The sequence below is a fragment of the Anthonomus grandis genome, chromosome 15, assembly GCF_022605725.1.
Source record: "Anthonomus grandis grandis chromosome 15, icAntGran1.3, whole genome shotgun sequence".
In the NCBI taxonomy this organism is placed as follows: domain Eukaryota; kingdom Metazoa; phylum Arthropoda; class Insecta; order Coleoptera; family Curculionidae; genus Anthonomus; species Anthonomus grandis.
In genome coordinates this window covers 11,612,720-11,624,758 of record NC_065560.1, presented here as the reverse complement: position 1 = coordinate 11,624,758, position 12,039 = coordinate 11,612,720, and the positions used below count along the sequence as shown (strand labels likewise).

General features: G+C 32.9%; 1 protein-coding gene across 33 annotated transcripts in view; it reads left to right on the top strand.

Annotated features, from left to right (window-relative positions):
- LOC126745035 (basement membrane-specific heparan sulfate proteoglycan core protein) overlaps positions 1-12,039 on the top strand; it is a 797,399-nt gene that overhangs the window by 679,855 nt on the left and 105,505 nt on the right. For all 33 annotated transcript variants that reach the window (XM_050452691.1, XM_050452690.1, XM_050452699.1 and 30 more), the window contains 5 exons: positions 4,588-4,991; positions 9,611-9,919; positions 9,972-10,298; positions 10,353-10,495; positions 10,553-10,754. In XM_050452691.1, coding sequence (XP_050308648.1) covers positions 4,588-4,991; positions 9,611-9,919; positions 9,972-10,298; positions 10,353-10,495; positions 10,553-10,754 — 1,385 coding nt within the window. The remainder of the gene's footprint in view (positions 1-4,587; positions 4,992-9,610; positions 9,920-9,971; positions 10,299-10,352; positions 10,496-10,552; positions 10,755-12,039) is intronic.

Sequence of the window (12,039 nt, the reverse complement as noted above, 5' to 3'; positions counted from 1 at the left end):
ATTTTTCTACAAATATGAATAGAATGATAAGAATATAATTTCAAATTACTTTTAATAACTAAAAGTAATAATGATGAAAAATTACTATTTTTAATAACAAGGTGGCTGAACTAAGCCATTCTAATAACATAACCAAAAAAGAAGAAAATTTTGTACCACCACGTATGGAGGTTATGCGATTACTTTTTATGTTTGAGGCGAGTTCTTGCTTTCGTGGGGAACATATAAGCCACAATATTTTACTCATACTGGACGCACTTTGACTATTTTCTCGTCTCCTGATTGATACTTATCAATAATGTCGTCGTTGTTTGTCGTAAGGCTTTTAGTTTTAAATTATTCTTTTAATTATAAGTAATTGTTCTTTTAAGGTGATTTTGTTTTAGTTAGTAGTGGAAAATATAAATAAAAATTTAATTAGCGGCAGTATGGAAAAAAATGACAAAAACTGCCATTTTTTTAAATTCTTTTTATCAAAGAATTACAAAAAAACTGTGAAAAACTGTTTTGTATTTTTTTTTTATAAACTCTTCAAAATGTTTACAATCGAAAGGTATATATCGCATTTTGCGGAAATTGGCATGGAAAATTGTTTTTTTTTTTTAATTTTTCCAAAAACTTTATTAATTCCAAATAAAATTATTTAAATAAATGGCAGATTTTCAACTGTTTTTGTTTTTAAAACAGTTCAACCAAATATGACTTGTGATACGTCAAATTTATTTAATTTTTGTGTAAAACTTAAAAATCAAATAATTTACAGGGTGTTCCATTTAAAAAAAAACATAACTTTGATATGTTTCTGCACTTTAAAACACCCTGTGTATTATGAAAATAATTTTAAAAAATACATATGAAACGCTGATATTCCCAATATTTTTAATTAATTAATTCTATAACCACTGATAAAGTTTAGAAAAATATTATTATAATTGAAGAGTCGGCTCGAACAACGTTGTAACTTACATGGTTTCAACTTTTCAGGAGGAGCAAAAATCTATATACCTTTTTTTTGAACTTTAAAATGGAAAAACGTTGCATGATCATGACAGTAATAACGTTGTTTAGGCCTAAATTTACACGATTTATCCATAGTTTAGGCTATAGTCTTTTATACAAGAAAAATTTGGAATAACGTTGTAACTGCTTTGTAACTTACAACGTTTTTCCATAACTTGCGCATTTTCCAATACACTATAAAGTCTGGGGTACAAAATAAAAAACGTGGTGAACTAATATATTTTTATTTTTCAGTCTGCCTTACATAAAAACCAACAAAACTAACTGTAAGACTAATAACTAAATCTATACCTATTTCAATCCTTCCAATTTGTATCCTACTTCAATATCTATAATATAGAAAAAATGACAAAAGAACAAAAAATACATTAATAATCTTAATACTAAAAGTAGGCTGATAGTATATTATGTTGTAAATGTAAACATGTAAGGGAAAATAATACTCATTCTGTTAACACATTTTCGTAAAAAGGATGATAAACTGGATTCATATACTGACACATATCTATTGAATTACCTTTTTTAGCAGCCGAATTAGGTATTGGTCTATCATATGCCAACGGCAAATTTGCCATGCTGGAAAAAGGTAAAGTAGTAGCCTTATATTTTGCAATATTTTTCACGATGGTAATATGTTTTCAGGGTCGAAGAACGTTATGAGTCTCTCTTGTAAACAATGTATTTGGGTCTTCAGAACTAATTTTATTCCATAGTTATTCCATAAGTTTAAATGTGGAATTTTTGTAAAGAGCTTTTTCCAAATCTCTCAAATCTTTGAAATCTTCCCTTTGCATGCACAAGACATAAAAAGGGTTGCTTTCCCGTGCGTTGGCAATGACTGGCACCCACTCAAATGGCACGAAAACCTTCGCAGTTTTTTTCTTTTTCTCTATTAAAGAAAAGTCCCTATCGCAGGGCAGGAAGCTGTGTCCAATAACAAAAATTTTTGATGCACTTCTGTAAAATATTTTTGATCCACCAAAAGTTTTAAAAGCATCATAAACACATCGTTAGATGTCGCATCATGTATATCTAAATTATAATTCGACAATTGGCGTTGGTAAAATACGCTAGAGTGATGTAAAGTGGGACAGAATAAGACCTGTTACAAATCAATGAATAGAACAAAAATATTAGATGGATTGCTTTTTGCCAGCTGTGTATTTTCATTGATTTGTGCATACCCTGCTTTAGCACGCATCTGATGAATTTGCATGTCTTGTGTTATTTTCTGTCTTTCTTCCTCAGTATTGGCAGCACATAACTTAATATAATGCTTGTCGCAAAATGTACATGTATCAGAACGAGATAATCCAAATTTTAGATTCAGTTTCGAAAATGTATCATTGTATGTCCTGATTGATATATTCTTATGCTCTGGATATTTTTCACAAAAGAGCTTATACATTATTTTTAAGTTGAGATCTTCGGACAGGAACTCTGTATGAGTTTTTGATCGTGAGTAGTGGCTTTCCTGTTTAGGAAAAGACGAAATATGTTCCCTGATCAACTCTTTGACAGTTCCTGAAATAGCATGTGGCCGATTGGTATGACGTCCTCGGAAATCTTTAATGTCAATATTGTTCTTCAATTTTTCTACTAACATTTGTATTCTTCGGGGTGTTACTCTAAGGGTATCTGTGACAGTTTTTTGGCAAACTCGTATCTTATCTTGCTCAAGAGGTAAATAATAAAAAACTGTATACTTCCGGCGTGGATTTGATTGATTTTTTACTTTTGGCCTTATCAGTTCACGTATCTTAATACATCGGTATGCGAGATATTGGGATTGTTCATTATAAGGAAGACTTCTGAATTTTGAAAAAATCGTACGTTTATTGCCTTCTAGCTTTGCAGCAAAACATCCTCATTCTGAAAAGCAAGAGAATATGTCTACTTATATGAAGGCAATAATGAAACGATGATGAAAATTGATATGGTACTAGTAATATTATGAATGACATAAGGACATTAAAAAAATTATAATGCTAAATATGTAGGTACTAACTTTTCCAACAAAATGATAAACTCTTAAGTACATAGTCTACACAGTAAAAACAATACAGTTACATTTTTTCATCAAGCAAACTATAGAAACCTTGCGAACGCATGACAGTTAAATTTTCGCGCCAAAATAGAACAGTTACAACGTAATCATTATAATCATCATAAATATATCATCTTCTTTCTTTTACTTAGATATTCTTCTCCTTTGTCTCTAGTTAACTTTGACTTATTATTTTGCCACTAAGCAATGTTAGATTTGCGTTTTTTACCACGATTTAATGTATTCTGCAACGAATCCGATAAATTTACCACAGACGTGACGTCAAAAATGTAACAATATTTGCCCAAACAATCTCGTGCGCTACTACTTACAACTTTGTTCCGCGGAAATCGGCAAAATGGCAAACTAAAATATTTGATTTAAGGGGGGATATTTAAAAAGAGAGGGATATTCTTCTATCATACAGTTGCTTTATGTGCCATACAACGTTATTCCATGATTAAGTCGATTTCATAAAATTTGCGAATTAAAACATTGTTCGAGCCGAGTCTTCAATTATGCGTCTCCATTATATCATATACATTAAATCTATGTATATCTTTATACACTAGAGAAACCTCAAGAATTCAGAGTAACACAGATTTAATAAAAACGCTGTTAATCACTTCGGCCCAAAATTACCCAACCTCAGGAATAATTCAAGATTTAATAAAAAGTCACTTCATTGGGGCACGGAAATAAAGCAATATTTGAATGAAAATTAATTTTCAGTATCCCCGTTTTATGAATAATACCTGTGATTTTATTTTAATTATTTTCCTAACATTTCATTTAAAAACAAAATTATCTTTTTATTTTCAACACTTCTTTTTCCATAGTTTCTATATAATCTTTTTTAATATATATTACTTAGGTCACGACAGTTTTTTGTTTTTGGTTTCACATTTCGCACTAATATTGCTTACTTTTATTCATCTAGCTTTGTTGCCACAAAATGTGTACAAAATAAAAGTTTTTAAAAATCCGATTTTCTGAGTTTGAGAATTTAATTTTTGTTATTAAGTTTTTTCGGAAAAGTAAAATAAATAAATTAAGTATTTAGGAATAATATGTTAATATTGTCGTTCGTATGTTTCACTTAACTATTTTTGGTAATTTTTTTAATAAATTCTATAATACTATACTAACCTTAATATCCACTTTCAGACAAATTATAATTTATCTGTTAGAAATGGAAACTTCATATTTCAATGAAAAGTCGACTCTACACAAACGATAGGCTATCAAAAATTTAACAGAATGAAATAGGAGGTCGTTTACTCAACGTATACAATTGAACATACATTTCTTTATGGCTAGTAGTAGATATTGTAATATTCGGGTTAATATTCAATAACCACCAACCGCTATAATATAAAAATAAAATATATTTTTTTGTTCATGACGATAGAGTAAAGGGTTAACTCTATCTTTAAATATAGTAAAATGGTGTAATCATTTATAAAAAAAAAGCATTTGATTAGGCTGATAGATGATAAGCAATTTTTTTATCCTTCCAGGAGAACCAGTTATTGCCCAACCACCACCACCAATGACAAACCTAAATGTAGGTCAAACCTACACAATTACTTGCAGAGCAGTTGGTGTGCCTACGCCTCACATCATGTGGAGGCTAAACTGGCACCACGTACCACTCAAGTGTGTCATGACCAGTGAAGACGGATTTGGTACTTTGACTTGTGACAATATCCAAGTAGAAGATCAGGGAGCGTATACTTGCGAGGCCATTTCCACTATTAAATCTGTAATGGCGACTCCAGATAACATTTTAGTTGTTAACAGGGAAACGGTATGCAGCCATGGATATTTCAACGTGGAAGCCAGAACTGAGAGCGAGTGCATTAAATGCTTCTGTTTTGGACATACTAGTAGTTGCAGATCGGCAGACTTGTTTGTGTTTCAAGTAAGTAAAAGAGAAATAAGAAAGAGAATATCAGATAAAATTAAAAAAAATCAGTAGAATTTATGGGATGTCGCTATATAATAGAAAAAGGTGCAAATGTGAAATTTTGTTTGGTACATCAATTTTTTTTCTTAGTAGATATAATTAAGCCAAATTTAGGGAAAAGAAACCTTATACAATTACAATACAGTCATGTAGAATGTAGAACGTGTAATGTTCAAAAACATTTATACCAAAATAAACATCGAAAAAAAATCCTCCCCTGCGATCCAATGAAAACGGATTCTCACTAAACATGCATTCAGCATCTTTCTCACTTAATTTTGACTTTGAATTCTCACATTCATCAGAGGAAACTGGATTCTTTTTCCTGTTTTGTTATTTATTGAATAATTTAGTTCTTCTTTGTAAGGTGACGAGGCCACCAGAGTAGATCCAAATGTCTTGCGTCGGTTTTTTTTTCTGAATGTGTTTGGAACGGGCTATATTAAAAATGATTAAACAAAGTTCTGGATTGCGTTTAGTGAATAGGTTGAATCTAAATTAACTTCTGAGAAAAAAAATTATCTTTATCTTGAGAAGTGTGTTGATTTCACGAGCCGTTGTAGAGCATAAAGGGTAAGCGACAGGGGAAATAAAAGTTGTAGAGCATGAAGCCTCCTCGACAGTAGCAGTCAAAGGTGCAGCTGAGGCTTAGTCAGCAGGAGTAGTAGAGGTTTTTGCTGTTTTGATTCCTTGAATGCTAACAGTAATTCGTATTTTAGCCGCTTCTTATTCTGCAGCTTATAAAGTCAGCTTCAGAAAAAATATTTCTGTTAAAAGAGCAAATTCCAGTGGTACGAAAACCACTAGCAGCTATTGTGTATGTCTGTGATATCTAACAAATAGTGTCATTATATCAAAAGGACTAAGAGCCCGTTGGTTTCCAAACACGGATTTCCTCACTATAATGAACTTTTAATAGCGCTATAAAAACTTTATCTAATGGTGGAGTTTAATTAGTTTTAGATTGAGTGAGGAAGCAGACTGTTAAATATGTTAGCATGGGTTTCCCTTGCAAGGCCGGACGTCAATATTTGCTTATTACAAATTGAGCTTGCATACAGTACAGAAGTACTGAAAAGCATCCACTATGGATATATAATAAACTTATAATTATTTTGCAACTATATTACGTCAAGATCCTAAAAATAAAATAAAAATTACTAAAAAATATTGAGTCGAATGTAATATAGAAAATTATGATATATAAATAACTATAATAAATTACAAAATTGGAGTTAAATAAACAACGATAAAATTATTTTTATTTTTTTAAAAAGTAGTTCTTTAGTTGGCATTTAACAATAACATTTTAGTTGGCGTATTAGGCATAATCGATTTCAGCAAAAAAAATGTGGCTTGTGACCTTTATGTTATCAAAAACATATGCTATATCGTTGCAATAAAAATACATAGAACCACATCTTAATAGCAATAAAAAATTTTAAGTAGCCACAAATAACATCTGAATAAGATATGCAAGTAGTACACAAAAAAACGTGAACAAAAACTTGGATTCTGATTAAAAAAAAAACTTTATTTCTAAAACTCTTCGTCAAAATCTAGATTATTGGGTTCACCGTCAACACATTCCACGTCATTTTCTTCTGTTCCTGCATCCATATTAGCAGAATTAGAAGCTGTTTTCAAAATATTCAGGCAGAAGGTTTGATTCACGGGAGGGATATATTGCATGAGTTTCTTCAAGTCTTCTACTTTCTTACTTTGTAGCTCTACAGGCTTATCATTTTTTTTTCCAAGTTTTTTTAAAATTCCGTAGGCCTGTTGGCAAAGCCTATTTCCGCGTTTTCCGATATTTACTGGTTTAGAGTTACCATTTAGTTCATGTTTCACCAACATTCATTCGGATTTTGAGACTCGAAGCGAAAACATAGTACCCTATTTAAATGTAAAGGTTCCTTATCATCAGTAACGTTTTTCTTTGCGATAGAGATGCTTCCAAAAGAAAAAAAAATCACTTTGTTCCATAACGACTACTTCGAATGGATTTACCCGTTTGCTTTTTTGCACAGCTTTAAACCAGTCTTCGGGAGAATAAATTTGGCCCAATTATCTTGTATGCTTCCCTATGAGCGCAAAGTCACGATCACATGGTAGATAAGTGTGGCCGAAAATAAGAAATCTATGCTCGATGCTTCTAAATTTATTTTCTCTCACGAGCTGCGACCAGAGTGATATGATTTGCCAATTTTTATTCTGGCCCCCGCAATTATCTGTAAAAATCACAAGATCTTTTTGGCCAGTTATGTCTTTGGAAGAAAAATATTTTAGCAGAATACTAGAGATTTCTTCACTACCTCGCTTTGCCGTTGTTTCCAGCTACACATGCTGCTTACGCAGTCATGGACACCAGGATTGTAGGTCCAAGCCTTCTGCAGATAAAAGGCAGGACCAACAGTTAGATTTGGTGTAGGAAGTGTTTGTTGTAAGTCAGAAGTAATCACAATTTTGTCTTTACTAATTTTGGCTGATTCCACTTCCTCTTTCAAGCTGTTCTGCATGGCGACTGCTCGCCTATGATGAAGTTCTAGTTGAGTTTATAATTTTTTAACTTCTTTATCGTTTTTATTAATTTCTTCGGTCTTAATCAAACTATTTAGAGAGTCACATGTGTGACAAGTATCGCTTTTTGGCAGTTTAAAGCCTATATTGTATTCATTACAGAATATTCTTCGATACATATTTTCTTTTACTGGTGTAATGTTGTTATCTTTTGACACCAGTCAATGTAAAATCTTTGTACAAAGATGAGATGGAAATGATGTGATCTAAATATACTCTGTTGGGATTCTTTTTCCTGCTGTAGTGGCTAACATACTTTGGAAAAGCTTTGATGTGGTCATGAGCAAATTGTACTTGCTCATATGAAATCCTATTGGGTCTGTTGTGGTGCTTCCCACGTTCGTCATTTTTGGGACCACTTCTTCCCTCTGCAATCTGTTTGCAAATAAGTCGTACCCTTTTAGAGGAGTTTTGTAATCCATGCACTGATAAAAACTCTTCCTTACAGAGTTGTAGATCTAAGCCATTTAATTTTATAAAATATTGATAATTATTTTTTCTGGAGGAGTCTTGCCTTTTTGTTTTTTTTCTATAAGAGCGTTTTTTCGGCACAGCTTTAATACATCCAAATAAATAAGTGTTTTGTCCTTTATAAGAACCCAAATTCCAAAAATCGTTAATTGGGTTTTCCTTCCCAGCCATCTTTTCTCTGCACTTCTTCTGACATTTACAGGGAGGACCAATCATTCTATCGTCAACTTTCTTTCCTCTACTGCTCTCATAGCAGTGTCCCAGGTTACGCTTGGTTTTGGCGTTTTCCTTTTTTCTTCTTTGAATATTTTGTTTTCGCCATCGTGACGGAGTAGCTTTATCGGGTGTTTCCAGGACGCCTCTTGATACATCCGCTTCTTTTTTTTGGGAATGGGACTGTAAAAAAAAATTTTTTTCAGAAAAGTTTTTTTGTCATGCGTTGATTAAAATAAGTACCTTTTTAAACATTAAAATGGGAAAAAGATTTAACATAACAAATACTGAATAATATTTTTCGATTCAAAAAAGTCATAAGCCACATAAAATGGGTAATAAATTTTTTTAAGAAATAGGCCTAGCTAAATAAGGGTTAAGGTGTTCTAAAATTTTATTTCATAGTTACTTTATTTTCTGACAGAAATAAATTACTAGAATTGGCTAAATCCAGAAAAACTAAATTTATTACAGTATCGTAGTAAAAAGGACCATGCCACAACAAAAAAGAGCCAGACGGTCATAAGCCATTAACATTATTGTTTACTTATCGATAAATCGTCGTCCGTGAAAGAATCGGAGCTGCTATCATCGGGATTATAATTTCGGTCCCTTACACTATCATCTGAATCGAAATCACTTTCCGAACTAGCACTAGAAACTTCGTTTTTACACAGATTACGTTTAACAAACACCTGCTTCTGTGCGGCCATGTTGATTTTGAGGTGGCATATGACTTTGTTGACTAAAAAAATGCCTGATATTTTAATTTGGCAACAAGAAACTACACGTTTAGTGGCGCCATCTCTTAGCGTATGTTAGAGATATTTTGATTGTGGGTTGTGACCTTCTTAAAAAAGCATTCAATAAATGCAGCAGATCCTATTTAGGTAAATTTTAACGCGTCTTAGGGCCGTAGTGGCATAGTGACGCATTTCCGGACATGGGTTCCTATACTAAAATGGATTCTTTTGTTGCACTGAACAACTCCCAGAAGTTTGACCCCATAGTTCTGAAACACCCTGTATAATGTATTAATAAAGAAAGGAGTATTATAATATAATATGCAATTGCGTAACCCAAGAAACCTGCAACAAACAATTTAAAAAATCCTGGACTCTCTATTCTACAGATTCATGGATGTTGAGATAAATAAAAATAACCTGTTTTCTTCAATCAATTAGCTCCTATTTAATACTTTTGGGAAAAAAATTGAACTAAACTTGCTTAAAGTACCTTAAATATTTACACTTTTTAAACCTGAAATTCAACTTCAAATTTCTAATCCATTTTCTTATTATTCTGTTTAGTTCCAGCCACCATTCGACTCCCGCAAGCTCTTGGGGGCACGTATCGATCCACGGACTGGAGTTGTAGATATCAGAGACGAACCAATTTACAAAGGAATAGAACCATCACTCCAAGAAATCGGAAGAAACGGTGTGAGAGCCTGGTTGCCATACTACGCAGAGCTAAACCAACCAAATGTGGTTCCTTACTTTGCATTACCGGAGAACTACCATGGTAATCAGCTAAAGAGTTACGGAGGATATTTAAGATATACTGTCATACATGGAAATCAGGGTAGACCTGTGATTGGACCGGATGTAATTTTGACGGTAATTATAAGCATATCTGCGAAGATATTTGCCTTACAATTGTGTTTTTCAGGGCAACGACTACGTACTTTTGCACCAAGCCCGTTTACCACCAGAACCTCAAGCCAGAACCGACCAAAGAGTTCGCTTCTTCGAAGGTGATTGGATAATCAAATCGGCGAATCAACAAGAACGATATGCCAGCCGTGAAGACATTATGATGGCCCTAGAGGATGTTTCCAATATTTTAATTAAGTTGGAATACAACGAGGGAGTCTTGAACACCACATTATTGAACATTGAAATGGATTCGGCTGCCGTAACTGACAATGGCTTAGGATTGGCAAGTTATGTGGAAGAATGTTCTTGTCCTGTCGGTTACACTGGTAGCTCTTGTGAGGTAAAAGAGAATATTACTTAGCTTCTTCAGTGCATTCATTAAAATAATTTTTAGAGTTGTGCAGAGGGTTACAGCCGTCACGAATCTGGTCGCTGGCTCGGACAATGTTCTAAAGCTGTAGACTGTCCCATGGGAAGCTACTTTGATGGCGGACAATGTGAACCATGTCCATGTCCATACACATCACCTAGCAATCAGTATGACTGATGTTGTATTTTAATTTAATATGGATCGCTTAAATATATTTTTTATAGGTTTGCAAGATCTTGCCACAAGAGTACAGATGGAAATGTAGTTTGCGATTGTCAACAAGGTTATACTGGGCTTAGATGTGAACATTGCGCTCCCGGATATATTGGTAATCCGCTTACTCCTGGCGATGTTTGCAGGCCACAGTCCTATTGTGATCCTCAGGGAACATTGGGACAGGATCCTAATGGACAGTGTCTTTGCAAGGTATGATCTTAACTTCCGAATAAATAATCTGATAAAATAATCTACAAGGAAAATTAGTTTCAATTAATTATTGGCTTGCAAATTTAATAGAATAATTAATCTAAATAAAAAGATTGTCGGCATTTTACTCTAAATTTATGCGCGGACTAAACAGAAAAATATCTCGTACGAACATAATATCAAGTGTAACCGTTGAAATAGTGACTATTTGGATATGTTATTACTGCATTAGTGATTTTGTAGTCTGACTTTGGATAGAATATCCAATTTAATTTTTCTCATACATTATACAGGGTTTTAATATAAATATATAAACAAACTTTAACCATCGAATCCTTGGCCAAATTGAAGAGGAAATGTTTATATGAACATGGGTCCCTAACGGCTTTGTTTTCGAGCATGAACACTAAATAAATGCAAGTAACGTACATCCAGAATAAGGAAACATATTTATTAAACGGTTGGTATAATCTTTAATTGATATTGTATGTTTTACAAATTACTGACGCTCAATATGAAAGTGGATGAAAATAGTAGTATCCTGTATTTTTGGAAAGAAATGACAACAATAGAAAATAAAGATTTTTTTTGCCCCCTTCAACTTCAATACAGGCGTCTAGTCTCTTAAATATTTACTGACGAATTCTTCCGAAAATACTCGGCGTATTTCGTATAGTCGAATATGACCCGACACTTGAATCATCCCATCCTCTAGGCTTTGAACAGGAGTCTTGTATACTAATGATTTCAAATATCCTCATAAAAAGAATTCTAGAGGATTAATGTCAAATGATCTAGGCGGTCAGAACTGTGGTGCTCCTTTTTAAATCCATTGATTTGGATAATTAATCATTTGCTAGGAATTCTCGCGTAACGACACTGAAGTGCGGGAGGAAATCATCATGCATGTAGTATATGCGACGTCGTTCTCTAAAAGGAATTTCTTCCATTAATCCAATTATCGGTACTTTTCGCCGCCATGTCTGGTAATTTCATAATAATTCCAATAAAATCCAAATACAATACACAATTCCAATCCAAATATGAATGGAAGTGTCTTATTGCGTATTATTTTTAATTACAGCATGGAGATTTTCTTCAGATTATACTTGGTTATTATTGAAATTTAGAACTGTTTGCGATTTTGTTATGCAAATTATGCTTCATCCGTGAATAGTATTTGATTTAAAAAAAAAAATTTAATGTTATTTTTCCACGTAAAAATGAATTCTTATAGGGAAATCTCGAGACAAATGTGCTGGTACCACTTTATATAATAGAAAGC